The following is a 20935-nucleotide window of genomic DNA, read 5'->3' on the forward strand; positions in this document are numbered from 1 at the left end:
CAGGCATGTTTGGAGAAGTGAAATTTAATGCACTTTGATTGAACTTAAGGGGACTGTTGTTTGGCCTTGGTGGAGGAATGCACTCTACTTGGTGCCATGTTATTAAATGAGACTCATTTAATACAGATGTGAGAGAGTCTTTTCCATGCCCAGGTTAAAACAAACCTTAAAACCGAAAACACAATGGAAAATCTGAATATATTTTTAAATTTCCCTTGTGGACACAACTGAACATAGATATTAAAACATATAAAGATGTATTGCATAATGCAACACTTGCTGGTAAACAATATACACAGTGACAATACAGAGGTAATATTCACTACTTTGAAAACATCTGGAGTTCTGAAGGAGAGTAGAAATCAGTTCAAAAAAACACATGCTGAAATTTTCATTTTGCATCCATTCAAATAATGAATGTTTTTCTTTTGTGTAACTTGAGCAAACCAGGAAATAAAAATAATAAAAACTTATGTAAACCAGGTATTAAACTCCCAGTGCATATAAAAGACACCTTGTGCTCATAACTCACTGGGTCATTTAGATAAAGTTTTGAATAAATGTTAACGCTCATCTAAGATATACACTGACCTTTTATTACCTCCGCCAAGGAGATCAGGATTTAATTTCTGTCTAGATTACGCAAAAACAACAGAACTGATTTTCTTGAAACCTGGTGGAGGGGTGGGATGAGTACCAAAGAAGACCCCATAGCATTTACAGTGTATTCCATCCATGTGGATCCAGGAGTTATTTTAAATGTTCTTTTACATTGAGAGATATGGAGTGTATAGACATTAGTGTAAATTCCTCAAGAAAAATCAAGCATATATAGAGAGCTAATATCTGGGATCATGATCAGCAGATCCACATAATGATGCAGATGTATCACATCTCAATAGATGATGCAATATAGCGATAAAGTAGCCTTCATGGATGTTTATGCTCTCTGAGATTTAGTGTCCACAGTGTGCACACAATCAAAATGCGTTTTCTCACTGCATTGGGCTTTTAATATCATAGTTGCTCATATCATAGCACGCAGCAAGAGACGACTGTTGAGCAGGAGTTTTAGAAACACACTCTAAATGATGAAGATGAAAATATAAACACAGGGTGAGTGAGCATCTGTTGAATTACTGTTTTGCATATTGCTAATCATGATGTATTTTGTTGTAAGTTACTTCACTTAATGCTGTGCTTTGTTGATAAGACACTGACCTAACTATGCCTTTATAATTTCATATCATACTCTTTGTCAGGTGATCAGAGGAATGTTAAGAGTAGCCACTTGTATTGAGGTAAACACCTTTTCAGTGAAAGGATCATGAAGGCTCATATTTAGAATCTGATGTTTTAAAAAAAAAAATTAATGCGTCTGATGAACACATTTAGCAGAGATGGGTCAAAAGAGCAGACAGTAATGGCAGAATGAAATCCAAACGAAAATCCCATGGTCTGTTAATGGTACAAACAAACGACACACACTAATGATCCTAATGATGCCAAAGACAGCTTCTCTCTGTACAAATAAAACCACCAGAAGAAGAAAAACTCTGAGGGAAACACTACTACACAGATAAAGTACTTGTGTTCAAATATAAATATGGCTGAGAGTTGGGAGCCCTCTTGTAAGGTTCAGTTTGAAGATGAAGCTTCCACTCAGACTGTAGTAAACAAGCTGTTTCAACCTTCATCAACATGTACTCATCCTCACGTCCTCTGAGGTGAAGAGATCTGGTTTGTTACTGTTTGGTGTTGCTTTGAGCACCGGATGACTGACACATACTGTACATCTCAGACTGTTTGGTCAAATGTACAAGTCTCTTATGCTCAGACACAAGTCCAGTGATTGGGGAAGGAATCGAACTTGAAACGCTCTGGATGACAGCCTCACATGAATGTCTGTGCAGTGCTCACGCTCTGTGTCTCGCACTGTCTGTTACAGCACCAACGTCTGCGAGCGTCCGCGTTAAGTCCGGAGGGGCAGCCAGTGACCGAGCCCCTCGAAGAACCTCCGTACGTTCATGACGTAGAAGTTGACGTTCTGAGTGAAGTCGGTGCAAATGTTCGAGTACGTGTCCACCAGGGTGCAATAGAGAGCGGTCCCACCTACACTGATCACCACGGTTACCAGACACAGCAGCAGGAGGATCAGGCAGGAGTCTCCACCCACCTCATCTGAGAAGTAAGAAATACAACTCAAAGTTAATACGTCTTTATAAAGTCAGTTGACGTAGCACAGTGATCTCACATCCTGCAGCTGGCGTGGTTCTATACTTAATATTTGTTTCTGGTCATGAATGCATTTAGATGACAGGTGACTTGAACTGTACCTTGCTCGATGCCGTCCTCTGGTTCACTGAAGCGAACTTTGCGTTTGGAGTTCTGTTTAGTAGCAATGTCACTGGGGGGAGGGAGTCCATCCAGAGACGCTCTCCTCCTCTTCAGAATGGAGACCAGACCATCAGGGGAGGAACTCTGCAGAAACCATAGAAAAAACAAAAAATGTGTTTTCCTCTTGTTTAATCGACGGCGGCTGGTAAAGGACTGGTATGACATTTGTTCCAACATCTTTTGTTAGTAGAACTTTACAGCTCTGTGTGGTGATATTCTATATTTCTACTATTGTCAATGGTTGGTCAAAAACAAATGAAATCAATTATATGTATAGGGGACATCCCAGGTCTCACTGAGCCAAGATGAGGGAAACCAGATCCCTGACCTGCAGGTCGACCTCTTCCCAATCCCTGCACCATAAAACCTCAATTTCAGGCAGGAAACCAAAAACAAGAGTTGCTGTTTATCCAAACCAAACTGCTTTAAACCTGACAAAACAAATAAATGACCGGTACTGCGGATTATTCGGGCGGAACTGGCCGAAGGGGGTCAGGAGGCAACTCCTTAACTTTAATTCCTCTGCCATCATCTCAGAGCAAGAGGGTCTGGACAACAGCCATAAAACCAACATTCCACTCTGAACTGAAGACCAGCTCATTTTACTCAATGTCTGAAACAAGGAGAGCTTGTAAAACATTTAAAAAAAAAGGAATATTAATTAAATAAGAAGGGTAACAGCACACATGGTAATGTAAAGAAGTAAACCATAACACACAGTGGTGCACAGTGACCTATCAGCAAACTAATAGGACAATGTCCAGTGCATGTTTGGTATCAGTCAACAGAAGAGCAGCAGCAGCAGCACTTTAGCTGAACGGGAGCTGAGCCATCGAAAGTTGGCTGAGTCGAGTAAACACAGATCTGCAGAAGTACAGGTGTAACAACACCGAAGCATAAACACACGGTCTGACTTTGGTTCAGTATTTCTGCTGTAAAGTATAGTTGGGTAAACTCAGTATGTAAACTAAGGAGGAATTCCTTGAATTTAAACATTGTTTTTTATCGTCAAGAGATTCTTTTTGACAAGAAACCGTGACCGTGATCTTAATCTCTGAAGCAGGAACAATAACACACAGTGTGGTCATCTGCTGACTAGTCAAACGGAGTCCTCACTCAAGCTGTCGGGATCATCTGCTGCCATAATTTATAGGTCAATTATTCAGTGAGGTCAGTGGGTTATACCATCTGTACAGAGGCCCGTCAGTGCATCATGTTCTACTGCTCAGGGCACTCTGAGGCACAGCTCTGTATAGGTCTGTGAAAATTGTGATGTTCAATGTAAATGTTCCTGGTTTGAGAACTCTGTCAGGACAAAGTCATGTTTGTGAGCGGGGAGCAGCTTTCTCCCAGCTGAGACGTAAACTCTGGTGCTCCTCCATAGATAAGTGGGAAGGTACGAGCACAAAGGCGACTCTGTGAGCATCCCAGGCAGATTTGGACAGGCGATATGTTCACTATTTATAAACTTTGAATAAACAGGCGACAGCGGGATTTATCAACATATATGACCTCAATCGTGACAACAGCGCGTTCACTTCAACGACAACTGATTCTCCAGTTTGAGGTTCTCTGTACTGATACGAGCTGCACTGAATTGGCTGGCTGAGCAGCTGCTCTTGCTGTGGCTCGATTACTGCAGGTCACTTTTACAGTTTCAGAAAGAAAACTGCAACCAGTCTTTACACAGGCCCGAGTAAACAGCCCCGGGTTGATGATCATATCAGAATAATCAGATCCAAATGTGATATTATACTTACGCAAAGCAGTGTTTTGAGCGAAATGCTAAAACATCTTAACTCAGTCTGTTAACATGCACTTTCTTACAAGTAAACACAAAGTACAGCTGAGTATTATTGCAATGTCTATTCTTTTCAAGTATTTAGTCACAAACCAAAGCGTAAATTAAAAAAGGTACCTAATGCTGTCGCTGGATGAACATGATGTTAAATTATGTTAAATGTAAATATGGTCACATTTGTGAGCATGAGCAGGGAGCAGCTTCTTAGGGCGTCGCTAGAGTTCATCCTGACGGGAACATGAATGTGTGGCACAAATGTCACAGCAATCCAACCAATTATAGTCAGAAGAGTTCACTAATGTCTGGTGGACTGCCTGGCAGACCAATATTGTAACCCACAGAGTCACTGAATCCATCTGATATAATCTGTCACATTTACAGAGGGCTTGAAAATACTAATTGTTATTATAGATTTGTGGTGAAATTAATTAATTAAAAGAAATTCACAAAAAGGTGTTATGAGTAAGTGCAGGTAGTATTTATGCATGAACATTAGTTGAGGTAGTGAGCTGGGTCACTGCAGTGGCCTTGTTTACTGTTAGCTCTACAGCCCTCCAGCCCCACCTCTGGATCCACCCCATGTGACTGAAGTTCTCCAGCCAGCTGATATTGACAGACTGAACTATGAGAAACATTCAAAGCCACAAAGCATCATAAACATGACTCGTCTGCAACAGCAGAACAAGTCTTTCCCATATGTGATGACTTATTGTGCTCTCAGAGCCCATTCCAGGGCAACCGAAAGGACAAGCCGTGGCCTTTTCGCATATCACACTGTCAACAAAGTGATCTATTATACAGCCCATAAACCAATGCTGCTGCCTGTGCCTCGGCTTTGTCCAGCAGGTCACTGTGTCATCCGACTGAGCAGTGGACGAGCAGTGAACCATCAGACTAAAAGGCTTGTTTGTGGACAGACACAAGGAAATAACTAAAAAAATAAGAGTATTCCTTCATGTTTTGCAAAAATTTCACACATTTATAGTGACTTTTCACAGTCCTTGCAATTCAGGCAAACTGGAAATGATCAGGTCTTAATATTTAATTTGTATGTAATATTTAAAATGGGTTTTGTAACCTGTAATAAGCCTAAAAAAGAGAGAGGGGGAAATGGTGCCAGTAATAACAGCAAAACCCTCATAAAATCTGATATTTACAAAGAAAGGAGTCCCACCCATGACCCACCCAGTCAAACCTCCGCTGGATTACATAACAGCCATAAACCTGACCCCATCATTGTGAGGACTTCAGCTGGTGCTGTTTATTTGGAAAAGGTCTGATTTCATCCCCAAATCTAAGAAGAACCAGGCCCCTCCTGCTCGGGCGCTGACTCAGTGATGTGGTGGGTTTTTTTGGCAGAGCAGACATCCCGAGTGTGAAGCCACACCAGCGAACATGGGTGGGGTTTTTGAAAGAAAATAATTTGATGATGATGTCACTAAGTGAGCGCAGAGATCCTCTGTGGTAGTGTCCCGGCAAAGACAAAGAGATGTGGGTCAGACTGGGAAACTTAAACAAATAGTCTTATTTAGTCCAGGCTGGAAGTATAATACACAGTGGAGACAGAAGAGATCAGCAAGGGGAAGGAAGGAAGGAAGGACAGATGCATGTATGAGATGCTGGATGGAGAGGAGAAGGGAAAAGCAGTAGGAAGGAAAGATAAGAGAGGTGCAAGGATCCAGAGCAGGAAAAGCTATTTATACCCGTCACATTCATCTGATATCCATGTTGCTCACACTGCATTGACACTTGATATAAAAATGTCCACTAACAGTCCAATAACAATATGAAGGCAGAAAAAGAAAGACAAGCAGAAAAGACTGGACTCCTACCCCTTCTGCGTGGGACAGTTTGGCCAGGTCCTTGTCCGAGGCCTGGGGGACTCCTGTTGGCCACTCCACCTTGACCTCTTCATCCTCCTCTGGTGTCTCCGCACATGGCCCCTCCTCCTCCTCCTCTACTTCCTGTCCTTCCTCATACATCTCCTTGTCTTCCTCTCCATCCTCCTCCCCACCTCCCTCCTCACGGCCTGTTTGTGGTGAGGTTGGCACTGATCCCGAGTTCACGTTCTGCTCTTGTTCTCCATCCTTGTGTGATGTTTCAGGATTGTCGACTAGAATGGTGCAGTAATACAGGACGTTGGCTATTGATTATGGATTATCACTCAAACCTGACCTGTGTTTGAACTTTCTATGTATGGACACAGAGCTCATGTGTAATTTGATATGTGACTCCACTTCCCCCCTGTCTAAATTTAAATTTAACCAATAAACTGAATACTGTTCAGATTATCATCATGTTAACACCATTTTGAGCGTTTTTCACACTCGAAACCAAGGCTGGTGTCTTTGTTATGTTGTCTATGTGTGATCAAATGAGTTCTGTTTTTACATTGCAATTTAGCTATAAAACAGCTGTAAAGGATTTTGTATGACATACGTATGTCCTGTCTTCATCACCTACGTGGGCAGATATCTTCACTTGCCACTGAGTGGTTTGTAGAGGTCGGCGTGTTATCGATTCAGCGGATAGTTGTTTTTTTCTGTTTCAATTCGGAAAATGAATGAACTGGTTCATCTCACTAATTTCGTTGCCACTGTGTTACTATGGTATTACTACCCACATCATCAAGCTAATACACAGTACTCAACACTACGAGCCAAATGAATGTCCGCAAAGTCTTCTGCTTCCTTTTTCCTACTGCTTTTGGTTCAAACTATCCAAAAAAGTGTTTTCCCATCGCAAATGAACCAAACCGTGGCTCAGTTTGATCCGTACCAAGACCAACTCTTTTGGTCTCAAAAAATGTTTTTATTGGCTTGTCCAGATAAGCTTAGAGCCTGAGAGTCTGAAGGTCTGGACCAAACAAGTTAGGTGTGAAAACTGTTTAAAACGTGACTTCAAATAGTTCAATCATCTTTAAGTCAAATGTAAAATGTTATTAATACTTAATAGCTGCAAAACGAATGACTCGTCAGCATCTGCTGCACATTGTCCTTAGTGACAATTAGTAAACATCAGAATACTAATATGCAAAATGAATTGTAAACATGGATTGTACTTAGGAAGTTCGTATTAGCATTGTGGTATTGTTGGCATGCAATTAGTATTTAGCTTTTGTGTGTGTGTGTGTGTTAAACATACCTGTATCATGACAGGATTGTAGTGTCTGGTGCTTGATCTGTATTTCTCTCAGCAATGTATTGAGACTGTTCTGTTGAATCAAACATAGATAACATTAGTTTATCATTTAGAAAAAGTCTGAGATTGCTCTATGAGCAAAGTAGACAGAGAATGTTTCTGTGTCTTACCTCCTCCACATTGATGGATGGTCTGAGTGATGCCAGACAGAGACAGGGAAAGAGCACACAGACAGCAGGAGGAAGGTCAGACAAGGATACTGCTCTGTAACTTAACATATTAAAAAGCTCAGGTCTTCTTCAGGCTTTTAATTTCTTCTCCAGCTATATCAAATCCACCTGTACAAAAGTAACTGCGGGCTACAATCACATACTGAGTCACAGCACAGGTGCAGTGTCTGGCATCCAGACCTGCGGCATTTGTCTCTGTCTGGTGGAAATGACTATCCTGCACAAATCGTTCCTGTCTTGTCAGTAATATTGAATTTCCCAACAATTACCACTGTGCATTTTCATGCATTATCCATGTGCCAGATCAGTCTGCGACTCCTCTGTATGTCTTCAAGGAAAATAAAGATTACAGTCGATTACGGTAAAGGAAATGGGAGCTAAAAGGTTTCTGTCAGCTGGTCATCTAGGTCAAGTAGAATGTGAATGGAATGAGAGGAATTTGAGGAAGCTATAGCTGGTTGAGCTCATGGAGCAGAGGCATGTGGACATGTTTGAATAAATTCTGGAGTGCAGAAAGTCTCCTGCTGTGTCCAACCACACCCTGTGGGGGAACTTTTGGGGCAGATCATAGATAAAACGGCTCCTGATGAATCCAGACTCCTTTCCCATGTATCTCTGCTTCAGCTCTGATGAAAAGGATCATCAGACATTGTTGTGCTTTACCTGGGATGTGTCCTGCAGATCTGGCTCAGGGTCTCGATGTGTTTCACACTGATGGCGTCTGTCTCTGCAGGTAAACTGCTCTCAGGGTTCCTCTCTCTCCACCGGCTCTCTGAGAACACAAGTGCATACAAAATAAACACACACTCTATTTTTGGATAGCACAGAATTGCATGTAGGTTATGATCAGTGGTAATATTTCACAAAGGCGAGAAAAAGATGTTTGCAATACCCCAGTTTTCCTGCAGGGCGTCAATGTTGGAGAGCAGACGTTCATGGTAGAGCTTCTCAAGCTGTAGGAACTGAATGGCCCACTGGTCTGGAAGCATCATGAGTTAAAGACACTTTCAATCCGAATGTCCCTGACCATCTACAGTTTTATATAGAGAGATTTTACACAGGTTGCTGCCACAGCCAATAGAATTCACAGCCTAGTGTGTAATTTGAAAGAAACATGCATCTCTCAGTCTATTACTGGTGTTATATTTATATTTATTCTATAAAGGTAGGTGTTTCTGTAGGACTGAGGCATTGATTCACCAGCAGCCATTCAATGACAAAAACTGGGAGTGTGACCTGTTGATAATGTGTGTGGATATATAATATAGCGATATTGCTAAAAAAAAATCAAGCGTCACTGCAAGAACAATACAGATGGAGGAGATTCAATTCATACTTCAGAAAAGAGACGAGCACCAGTGACGAAGTACATTCAAAACACCTGAAATGCAGGACTTGAATAGATTTTGCAAGCTATTGTGGAGAATGCTGTATTATGCTGGAATAATTAACCAATCAGGCATGTTTGGATTTCCCTGGATCTTAACCTGCACCCTGGTCTAAATTGAGCTCCTGCAAAGGCTCCTGGTTCCTGGGGAAAGTTCCTTCTGTGGAAATGCAGCAATACAGTTAAGTTACTGACATCTCAGACATTTGTCTCATTATATCTCTGAAAACATCCTTCACTGTACATGGAGCATTCCCTCCCTCTCTGTGTTTGTCTTTTTCTCTCCTATTACCTCTTACACGTAAACACATCAACTCATACCATCCTCTGTGCAGCAAGCCGTTCAGCTGTTGCCAGGAGAACGGCACAAACAGAACCATAGGAAACTACAACTGCAAACCCTCAGGGCTTTGAGCCAAAGTATGAGAAACACCCAGCGACTGAGGGACAAACAAACTTGGAAAATGATAACGATAAAGACGATTGACAAAATAAAAAAAATCCCTATGATCTTGCTAATATTTCATTGAATATTTCATTTAGTGGTAACATTTTAATTGCTTCTTTTAGGGTAAACTTGAAACCCTTCTGGTGTTCATCAGACCAGGACTGGCCTTGAAGCTAAACCACTGTCCAGCCACCACAAATGGAAACACTGTCTCCATAGAATAGAAACCACTCTATTGCTTTCTTCAAAAGTACCACTCTGGCTCAGTCACGCCTTGGCTGGAAAAATCTAATGATTGGCAAATGTTACAATACCTATAAACACAGAAATTAGGTCACAGTGCGTTTGAAAGGATACAGTCTTCTTGGAGTGAGTAGGCCTCTGCAATCTGAAACGAAAAAGGTAAACAGAGACAGTTTGTAAATTCACACTGAATAAAGGATTCATTAGCTGTGGCTTAAAATAACTAACACAAATTATGTGAGAGTTTCAGTGTGAAACATCGACACATGAAAAATCATAGCACACGGTGATCTTAAACTCTGCTGCTGTGCTCTGAAAATGATGTCAAACTCTAAATAGTCTTTTTTTTAATTCACCAAATTCCTTCAAAGTTGGGGATCACATGGCAGCGTCATGCCAGGAGGCAGACGACCTGAGACATGAAGTCACATGCTGTTACTTATGGTGCGGATTAGCGTGCGTCTATGGGATTTCTTTCCCATCAGCACACTTTTTCTCCTTCCTCTCACCCAGTCGACCACATGATTTAGAGTAGTTTCTCCCCCTCAGATATCACTATAATTCTCAGATAGCAGGTAGTTTCAGGCTGCAGCAAGATTGATTAGACATTTGTGCTATAAAATGTGAAAAATTACCATTACAATTTCACTACAGCAGAACATGCCTTATTTGGATTTCTCGTTTTATCAGTTCGTGATGTAAAATGCAGTATGCATCAGGGAAAGCTTAAAAACCAGAAGGTTTTTATTTGTCTCCTCAGTGGCCGGTAGGTCACATGTATCAGGATGAATATGAACAATAATTACATTTTCTTGTTGAATCCAATGTCCATAGATGAAAACAACCAGAACATTTTTTTGTTATCTTGCATAGCAGACATGGTATTCTACATTCTACTACTACTATTGTAAAAATTCAGATGGGTATCAAGGAGCACTATTGGGACTTCCCTACCTTTCACTGAGCTTATTGATAAAAGAGTCTCATAAGAGTCTCACATTAGACATACTTTTTTAGCCAACAAATTTTGCAACTGGCCCTGCCAGAGCAAAATCCGAAGTCGCCAATCACTATGTATGAAATCTTCAAAGCGATTCGAGAGACTCGATTTCCAGCACGCTAAATATCTAGATTAATCCTGGCTCAGGATGGGCGGAGGCGTACATGAAGTGATGAGGTGACCCCGGACTTTTGCAAACCACACAAAGTAAAAATTATTAAAGTAATTATCAAATATCAAGTTATCTTTCCTGAGTTATAACCCCCCCGTTGCAAGTCAGTTGTGTAGTGGATTCAGGTCTTGAAGTACTCGGTACACAGCAATAGCAGGCATAAGCAGCTATGACCAAATATGGACCTACATGTCTGATAGAGTATGAAAGACACTGACCATGTTTCTGATAAAAAGGGGTCTTACAAAGTGAACATAGTGATCTGTCATATGTGCTAACACTCCGACCAACACAAACTTCTTGTGACTTGGTTTCATGCTACAAGAAACGTTCCATATAACTGCTTCTGTCAAACTAGCCAGACCCTGATTGCTGTGCTTTGCCTCTCCTTTTCCTTTCTTAGTATTTGAGGCTGAACAGCTTTGTCTTTGTTCCGTGATTACTGCAGTTGGCAGCAACACAAACCAAACTATAAATCTCTCACGGCTCTAGAAGAGCTGAGATAATTAATCACATTGTTCTAAGTGTTGTCTGGAAATCGTAGCCTACAAAGTATTGCACACGCTTCACGAAACCACTGATCTTTCTGTGTGATTCCTCCCAGCGAAACACAGAGACACAATCAAACTATATTTATCACACCTCTAATTAGTGTGTCTGTTTGAATGCTGTAATTGTGATCTGAGGCAGGAGAGTCGCCAGGAGACGAACAAAGGAGCAGAGGGCTGCTAGTTCAAATCTCTGCACCTGCACAGCGGTTGCATAAATGTCATATTCTGCCTCAGTAACTGCTGATGTCCTCTTAACAATGAAGTTTACAGCAGATGATTAAGACGTTCAGTCTCTAACTTTGTTCATTTCATGTTGCATTTGTATAATGATGGTAAAAATCGAATCAAATCTTATATATGTCTGAGAAATACCAGCTCAGGATTTATTATGTGTATCTCAGGTATCTGGCTGTACTAAAAGAGGTATCTTCTCCCTGGATATAGGAGAAAAAATGTCATCCAACTTTCTCTAACATTTAAAGTAGATCTACACACACACACACACAATCACACACACACCTGGTGCAGAGAGTTTGGAAGCAGAGTGTAGTCACTGTTTTCTCCGAGGGACTGCAGGGAGGCCAGCAGCTCAGGGGTGAGGCCCAGCGCTCCATCTCTGGAGACACTTCCTGGAAAATAAAGCACAAACACACTAGAATAACATGTGAATAAGACTTTTCACTTATTGTTTGTCTTGATGCGTAAACTCTGATCACAGTATCTTTACTGTGTTTTTCTGACATAATCATGAGTTATAGAAATACACAATATATGGAAGTGTATGCTGTACATTATAGTACTTTCAATATAATGGTCAGTTGAGTACTCCTCAGTCTGGGGGAAACAAGCATGATATAATATCAGCTTTGGCTTGAAGACCCCACATCCTGCATCCTAACAGAGCCTGCGTTACAAACAGTGACATCCATGTCACATCAAATAGAAATGTTTTTCTGCTACAGCAAACATATCTGCTCTGTGAAGGACTGGTCCTGACGTCTCTGTTGAGATAACAGATCTAACAGAGGATTTCAGTTGATTGGTATATGGCTAGAGCCAGCAGCCTGTTGGCTTAGTTTGAGATTAACACTCACACATAGGCGAATACAGGCAAATGTCCTGGGTCAAAGTTCACCAAAATGGAGAGATTGAAAGTGATCAGGAGGTGAAGGTTCACCACTGCTACACTCACATGTGTGACTGTGCACTGAGACTATATAAAATGGAATAGCCCAGTGTCTGTGTCTGACTATAGTTGACAAGACACCAGTAACTCACTCACTTTCACATAACTACCTGTAAAACTGCAATATATAGTTGTTTATTGTACAGATTAAATACTTTGAATGTTTTTATTGGAAGCTGTAGTATGATGTTGCTCAGTTCAGTTACAGAAACACCAGTAGAACAGTCTCTATCCTAGGCAAAGTGCGTGTGTTAATTAAGACGGCATACTGAGCGATTCTATAACCAGACTGTGCATGTTAGGTTTGTTTACATGTTGCTGTTACTGAAACGCTAATGCTGCCAAAATTGGTCATTACTGTTCATCACTGTGAGGACGCCTACTGAGAAGCCAGGTTTTGTGGCTACTGCTGTTTCTAAATAAATAAATGTAGCTTCAAAGGGACGTCTTTGATGGAGGTTTTCTATGAAATGAGGATCTTTTTCTATTCTGATATCCAAAAGCACATTATTCTGGGGATATTGTCCGTTTCACTCTTCTTTTTTCTGGTTGCATCTGCAATGACGCAACAGCAACGTAACTGGAGCCATACAGTGCTACTCTTACATAACGTAGCTTATCAACTCCAACTGTATAGTACATCATACGCATCAGAAGAGGCCTGGGCTTCCTTACAGCTTAGTATCATCCTGATCATCTTAAGCTTGTGGTTTTTTTTTTCTGGCTCAGTACAGCAGTTTGTGGGAGCAGATAGCTGATCAGCTTTCAGTCAGTTCTCTGCAGGTTGGTTATTAATCTACTGAGTCTCTACTGTGCAAAGAGATAAATTAAGTTAGTCTACTGTCATTTAAAGATAACAGCTCTGCAAGACATTTAATTAAATGAGGTGTGAATGAATCATACTGTTTATTTGTTATAGTCATTTCCAACCACATCAGAAGACAGTGAAGCAAAAGGTAGATTCCTTAAAGTGCACAAACATAAAAAGCACACAACAGTCATATATTATTTTAAAGAATAAGTATTTTACCTGTGGTGCTCTCGATGAACATCTCTTCCTCTTTTTGATCAAGCGCAGTGTCTGAACCTTTTGGCAAGCTGCTGTTCTTGTTGCCCATCACCTCCGTCACGTCCAGAGTCTTCTCCAGATCAGTGGCACCCAAAGGCTTCTGAGACCCTGCAGTGGGCAGTGGCTGGGTCTCTCGATGAAGGCCTTTAGTAAAACGGCATCAAATACTTCCTCTGTCAAACACTACCCTTGAGCTGGACAAGCGAATAACTCAGGAAAGTTTGTGCCGCTCTAAGCTTCCATTAAGGTTTCAAAGGCTTCCTCGAATACTTGAGAGTGAGGTCTCAGAAGGTTTGGTTGTGATCACTCTTCAAGGAGCATGTGATTTAATCTTCCACCGCCTCTCATGGGTGGCCAAGAACAGAGAGATTTGAAACGTCCACTGAGGTCTTCGAGGGCTGAGTTGAGGAGACTATAGTTCCCAGTTCTCCCTGACTTTCTGCCGTCCTCACTGGCGTTTATTTCCGCTTTCTCTTCGGTGTAGATTTGTTTCCCTGTCAGAAAAAAATTAGGTACATTTTGAAAAGGGAACACAACATATGCCTCATGCATGCAAAATGCTCTGGGAGAGAAGCGAAGCAGCATTGCTGTTAGAAATGACTGAAAGGCTTGTCTTTGTGTCTGAACCATGACTGTCCATTGAGGCATGGTAGAGTGCTCCATTATGTATAACCCTTGGTTGAAAATAATAATTCAGTAGTATAGTCGAATGATTAGCAAGGAGTATGTTAAATAGATACATATTATTTATAACGATGTTTTTAAATTATGTAAAGTCTCATTTGCGTTTTTCAATGTAGAAGTCTTAATCAAACCATGGATTTGGAGAGTTGTTACACCCCTAACAGCCATGGTAGCATCTAATGTATGTGAGACTGTTAAGACACTGGTGCTTTGAGCTAGATGCTAATTATAGCTGTTACTGATGGCACTAGATGCTGTGCTAAGCTCACCAAAGCTATCTGTTTTTTCCTTGGTGCTTCATGTTCAACGTCACAAACGCACCCATCAGAGCCGATTCAAAACCTGTAACCACAGCAGAATCATTTGACCCAGGAGTGAATGCTGATTGAATTAATTTCCGTTGCAGACAAAAGCCAGATGTTAGAGGGTTTTTTGACCAGTGTAAAAGGGGCTTTAGTTGTTTCTACCCGATGTAAAAACTTGCATTTCTCTCTAAACTAAACTCTGTGTGATGCAAAAAGGAAACTTTCATCTTCAAGACACCTTATAAAACCATATATTACCACATATTGCATGAAGTAAAATTGTACACGTGAAATTAAGTCTCTATTCACAGCCCATTTGCTGATGTTTTCATTCAGACTAACAATACCTGACAAGGAGGGGATTTAGTGACCTGCCTGAGGCCATTTCACAGGGATTTAACTGTTGTCACAGGGCTGACATTATCAGAAGGGCTGCTCTTTTAAAGCATAGTCACTAACCCCTGACCAGTCCTGTCACTGTAAATATTATCAGGAATACCAAACAAAGTATTGTCAAGGCTTTGTGTATTTTATCTTCTGTTTTCACAAGTTAAATATTTATTTTCCATTCAATTATGGCTTCAGAGATTCACACCTGTGTGCGTCTGTTTGAGCCTCACCAGTGGGAGCCAGATCAGAAATGTGTTCACAAACACCATCTCTGTGCGTTGGTAGAGGTGAGACAAGCATCTGACATGTTCCGCATATATTTATATATATAATTCTGCCTCATGAAACCTACATTTTCAGCCTGAGTGGTCTCAGGGCATGAGAGCTGTGAGATGCTGTGTTCACACAGCGTGTTAGTGGTCATGTGAATGTTCTGTATTCTGCAACATGGAATGTGACACAAAGTACAAACATTGCATGGGAACAGAGGCTGACTCATGCGGATGTGTAGCATGAAATTAAGAATGATGCAGGGGAGTCTGAAGATGAAGATTTGTGTGGACTGTGCTAAATTATCTTACAACACTTTGCCTTTGTGAGGTTTCTCCTATAAATTACCAGATGCTGTAAACTGTACCTATTTTCCTAAAATCAATATGTGATAAAAAAGCAATCATATATTTGGCCTTTTCAATATTATTCATTGCTGCCCATTTTCCAAAGCTAAGTTAAATGTCTTTTTCCAAGCATGAAATTTATTCAGTTCTGTATTTTATTTTAATCAAATTTTACTTTTTGTATATATTTAAAACAAGAGTAATAACAAGAACGATTATTAGCTTTTAATAATAATCTTTGACAGACTCTCAAAAAAGAATTCTTCAATGGCCAAACATTTCTGCAGCCATTAGTCTCTATCACATTACAGAGAAAGTAATAGTTTGACATTTTGGAAAATATGCTAATTTGCTTTCTTGCTGAGAAATATATGGGAAGATCAATAACACTCATATTTACACAGTAAAAAGGAAGCCGGAGCCAGCAGGCGGTTAGCTTAGCATAGAGACCAGAAACAAACAAACAAGTCACTGCATGTAGGAAGTCACTGCACCCATGCAGCCAAGAAATAATTCATCACATAATGTTAGGTGTAACCACAACTCTGTTTTTTAAGGGTGGAACTGAAATGCACTCAGCAGAGCACATACGTCCACCGGAGCCAAACAAACCTACACGTCTGCGTAGCTTCTACACAACATGGAAGGATGATTGTTTGTACTAAATTATACAAGCTCATAATCCCAAAATGTCCCATCTGATGATGTCAAGTAAAGTGATTCAATTAGGATTCCTGGCTCTGTCCCTTTAACTGGACCTGCCCCAAAATATAATGTTTACTTTCCTGGCCCATGTCCCATCCCTCCACCCAGTGTGGTGAAAATCAGCTCCATACTTTTTTGATTAATCCTGCTGACAAATAAACAAACTAACATCCATGTTGGTGGTAACAAACAAGATACATCATGTAGACTGGTGAGCTTTAACAGTGATATATAGATGTTACCTTTGGACAGAACATCTAATTCTTTAAACTTTGTAGTAATCCATTGCAGTAAATATCGTTGCTTATTGTTGAATAATGCCATATGGTTTGGAAACTCTTTAGTCCATAATCAAACAACAATTACGATGGAAAAATCAGAGCAGCAATGTATCACATTTACCCTTGTAAAATAATATCATGACAAATACATAATCTTTAATGTATATATTTCATTTGCTGCATATACTTTTTTCACCGGGAGATATTTCTTTTTTGAGTCAATCACGTGTCAGGAGTGTCATCAACCCCCCCACTCGCTTGCGGTGAACCCAGGGGATCCCCTAGTGTGCTCGAACATCAATGTCTCCTGGTTTTCTTGCCAACTGGGGGCCAGGCAGAGACAGTCCACAGAAAGTGGAGTCTCACTCAGTCATTTGTGTTCACAAATGCATCTTAGAAAATAAGGAGGAACTGTGGAGTTCAGTGCATATCTGAAAACATAAAGATGCTGGCTGAACTGAGATTTGAACCTGGAACCTTATTGCTATTGTTAGTACGTTTATTGAGAAAAACAAAGTCTACTGACAGGACAGAGGCACTTCAGGAGCGAATTAGATTTCAGCTGGGGCCAGTGCCCCCCTGGCCCATGCACTCTCTGCATCCGCCCCTGGCTCGCTGCAGAAGGCTTGTCAGCAGCTGTCACTTGTGTTTGTGTTCACACCGCCATCATTAACACGTGATCACAGCTTCACAGGTCTTCCTCTTTATTAGACTGTCGTTTGCTGCTTTACGTTCATTTCCTCTTTTTTCTGTTTCGATTTGTTTTTCGCACCAGTGGGTGGTCGAGGGTGCGTGCGTGCGCGCCCACGCGACTGTGCGCGGGGCCAAGTCAACACGTGCACCGACGGCGCGTGCAGCTGACGCTCTCGTGCACCGCAGCACCTCGCGATCAATTAATGTTTGTTATTTCTGACGCCATCAATTAACCGTCAGGATGAATGAGTGCGCCAGTGATGTAACTGTATGAACAAGGTGTAAACACGATGTGAGCTGATAACAAGCGGCGTGTCTGAAGCAGATTATCCAGTTTATTTATCGTCTCTAATAATTCCATCACTTCTTCTGTTTGCCGTCTTCCTGTGGTAAATTAAACAAGGAAACAAACCTCCACCATGCTAAGTTACTGTCACAAAATAAAACAGGGAGGAGAGAGATGGACTCACTGCTGGATGTTTCTCCTCTGGACATCAACGCTCCGCAGCAGCAGCGGGGAGCTGTCTCCCTCTGTGCCCGTCCTCCAGGCTCCTACAGCGGGCTCCTCTCTCCGGCATCTGTCCGCCTCTGACAGCCTCTCTTACCGCTTGTTTGCGCTTCGATCCCGGGCTCCTTTCCTGCCTCTCGCCTCCCCCTCATTGCCAGATAGCCTACATGTTCCTACACGTCGAGGTGGCCGCTTTCTTTTTTTTATTTATCTGGATCGAAGCATGTGGCCGAGGCCGCCATCTTGTGGCAGATGTGTCACACTGGCTCCTGGCGCTGTGTCAGCGGTTATGTAACTACAGATGAGGCGGTCACATGGTGAGTTTAAACTGAAAAGACCGTGCACAGGATTACAAAGGGAAAAATACAAAATGTGCAAAGTCTGTGCTTTGTATTGTTACATTAGATCAACAGAATGAAACACATCTCAATCCTTTACATGTCTGCAGACTGATCAGTCACTTTAATGACGGTGGTGCATATCCTGTTATAGCTGAATCACCCTCTCCTCCCTCCTCTTCATTGTCATCATGCACTCACGATATATGTATATGTGTATCTATCTATATATCTCTATATATCTCTATATGAAGAGATCACTCCTGACATACTGCAGCCATTTCATTTCAGTGTCTGGTGGAAGGTAGTCAATTGTTTAAAGAACAGAACAAATATATTCATTTTATTTTAACTCACATGTAAAATGTAAAAAACGGATCTTCTTCCAGTGGTTTCTTAATCATTTCCAGAGCTGTATCTATCACCTGTAGGCCTACCCTATAAAAATTGGAGTGCGCCATTTGGTCAGTTTAATTTAAAAAAAAATCACATTTATGTAGCTGTATTATTTCAACTCTTTAATGCATAAATTAGATGTCATTATGTCCACTGCACAGTAATGAATGGAGTAAGGTTGTGATTTGAGACAAATGTCACTAGTTTAGTAGCAGTATTTTTTTCATCAATCCTTATTTCTTCAAATGTGTCAAGCATGTATTCCAGTAATGACATAGAACTGAACCAGTAATTAGCTGATTGTGAAACAGTAAAGTTACTGTTACTGTGTGCATTATACAATGTTTGACATACAGAAATTTTGAGGGGTTGTAATAACTAGATTTTTAATAGTGTTAACAGGTTTGGATCATTTTTTCATCTTAATCCTAAAGGGGGAAATTATATTAGGATGCTGATAATTTATAATAAAACAACATTCTTTACACCAAATGCAAGAACCAAAACTTATATCTATACATATAAAATAGTTATAGTGCATTTAAATAATTACTGCAGATTCCAACAGTTATTAAAAAGCCATGCATGTGATAGAAGAGAGTTTTGAGAAGAGAGTTTTAGAGGAGCAGCCTGGTTGAGATCTCCCAGCAGGGAGTCCCACAGCTGAAGGGTCTGGACAGCAGAGACAGGGAAGGTCACCTTTGGGGACAAGTCTGGATGTAGGAACCATTAGCAGGGCCCGGCCAGAGGATCTCAAGCAGCCATCAGGTTTATCATGTTAGCAGATGACTGGCCATTCAGTTAAATCTTCAAATCTTTAAGTGAGTTCAAAAACGTACAGGAAGCTGGTTAAGAGCAGCAAGAATTCCTTTAATATGTGTTAACCGGCTGGCAGGAGACATATGCATGTTTGTAAGTTTCACCTGCTGATACCAGAGTAGAGAACACTGCAGCAGTCTAGTCTGTAGGAGATACAATCACAGATGACCTTTACAAATCTGCAGAGGAAAGAAATGACCTGATCTTGGTTAATTGTCTGAAGTGATTAAAGCAGAAATGCACCATTTTAGTCACCTGAGCATCAAATGACAACTCTGAGACTAAAATCTAACGAGAGTCTAGGGAGACAGGACAGCGAATATCTTTGGAGTTAATATCTGTTTATTCTGACAGAGCCAAACAAAGAAACCCTCTGGTCAGTTGGGAAAATAAGTGGATGTCGTTCTGCTCTCCCATATACAACAACATAAATGTGATTCCCACATCTTTATCTCAAAGTATATTTAAATGTTTGAACTGGCTGAAGCAGTTCAATTTGTCTTTCCAGATGCTTACATTCCTCCAAATAATGAGAAATGATGTTTCTTCTCCTCATGTTTAAAATACACTCATGCATTATTCAGGTTTAATCGGCCCCTGGACATTCTGCTGCATGGCTTCTGTACAAATCCTAGTGTTTGTTTGTGTCTTCATCCCTGTCCTCCCTTTTTCCAAATCTGAGCACACACAGAGGAACTTCAGATCAGGCTGCATGATGAGGAAGTGGAGCAGAAAGAGAGGATGGGCTAAGTCAAGGAAGGAAGGAAGGAAGGAAGATGTGTGTTTATGTGTGTGTGTTTGTGTTTGTATGTGTGTTTGTGTGTGTTTTGAGTTTGACTTTGACTTTATAATTGGGACGCTTTAGGGCTGAACTCTGCTTTTCCTCATCACATTTTCATTTGCTCTGGATGACATGAAAAGTCATCCTGTTGCTTTGGATCACAACAAGACAACATCATTTTCACTCTTTGTGCACACACACTCATACACAATCATGCATACATACAAACTGAATACACACTGATCGCTTATACAGACAAACATCTGATGGAACTGTGAGCAGAAGCATCTTTACAACTTTAATTTTTGCACCGTCTACAAACACAGGAAAGAGCTGAGCTCATGCATTAACAGTAACATACAACATGCTGATTTATCACATTCACAAGACAAACATCCAGTGTGTGTGTGTGTGTGTGTGTGTGTGTGTGTGTGTGTGTGTGTGTGTGTGTGTGTGTGTGTGTGTGTGTGTGTGTGTGTGTGTGTGTGTGTGTCTCCCCTGTATGTTTAAATCGATCCAGGTAGAAAACCCAACATTGTCTATTGATTACTATGCATCAGTGTCTCGTCTCTGATTGGCTCAGAGGTCCAGATCGGCTCAGAGCCGCCGGGCTCTTCAGATAGAATGACGTTATGACTTTAATGAAATTACTCCTCCATTAGCCTGAGAGCAGAAGCCACATTTTTTTCATTCTGGCCTCCGATCATTTACTAATGTATTTCAGCAGTTTATTGATCACAGACTATACTCATCTTCTGAAGAGAGGGAGAAATCCTCACAAAATCACAATCTT

The 20935-nt window shown here is 41.0% G+C and overlaps 1 protein-coding gene and 1 long non-coding RNA gene across 3 annotated transcripts in view; one reads left to right on the forward strand and one right to left on the reverse strand.

Moving 5' to 3' along the window:
• The window catches only part of LOC109632458 (uncharacterized), a 35276-nt gene that overhangs the window by 634 nt on the left and 13707 nt on the right, over nt 1–20935 (forward strand). For both annotated transcript variants that reach the window (XR_011239473.1, XR_002202920.2), the window contains exon 2: nt 1949–2188. This is a non-coding gene — a long non-coding RNA (uncharacterized lncRNA). The remainder of the gene's footprint in view (nt 1–1948; nt 2189–20935) is intronic.
• On the reverse strand, nt 9–18074 carry cnstb (consortin, connexin sorting protein b). The gene is made up of 11 exons (XM_020091744.2): nt 17771–18074; nt 13587–14119; nt 11890–11999; nt 9762–9792; nt 8462–8548; nt 8233–8341; nt 7510–7531; nt 7343–7412; nt 6031–6311; nt 2337–2481; nt 9–2181 (listed from the first exon to the last, which is right to left on the reverse strand). Exons 2-11 carry the CDS (start codon nt 13672–13674, stop codon nt 1973–1975), a joined length of 1152 nt encoding a protein of 383 aa, XP_019947303.2. The 5' UTR covers nt 13675–14119; nt 17771–18074; the 3' UTR covers nt 9–1972.

This window comes from Paralichthys olivaceus, chromosome 19 (assembly GCF_024713975.1).
Source record: "Paralichthys olivaceus isolate ysfri-2021 chromosome 19, ASM2471397v2, whole genome shotgun sequence".
Lineage (NCBI taxonomy): Eukaryota > Metazoa > Chordata > Actinopteri > Pleuronectiformes > Paralichthyidae > Paralichthys > Paralichthys olivaceus.

What these genes read in the sequence shown, in the direction of transcription:
- cnstb (XM_020091744.2), bottom strand. Translation starts at nt 13,674, where the DNA reads ATGGGCAACAAGAACAGCAGCTTGCCAAAAGGTTCAGACACTGCGCTT. An exon ending in GTTCATCGAGAGCACCACAG is followed by an intron (nt 12,000 to 13,586) that starts GTAAAATACTTA and finishes TTTATTTTCCAG; the next exon opens with GAAGTGTCTCCAGAGATGGA. An exon ending in CATCCATCAATGTGGAGGAG is followed by an intron (nt 7,413 to 7,509) that starts GTAAGACACAGA and finishes TTGATTCAACAG; the next exon opens with AACAGTCTCAATACATTGCT.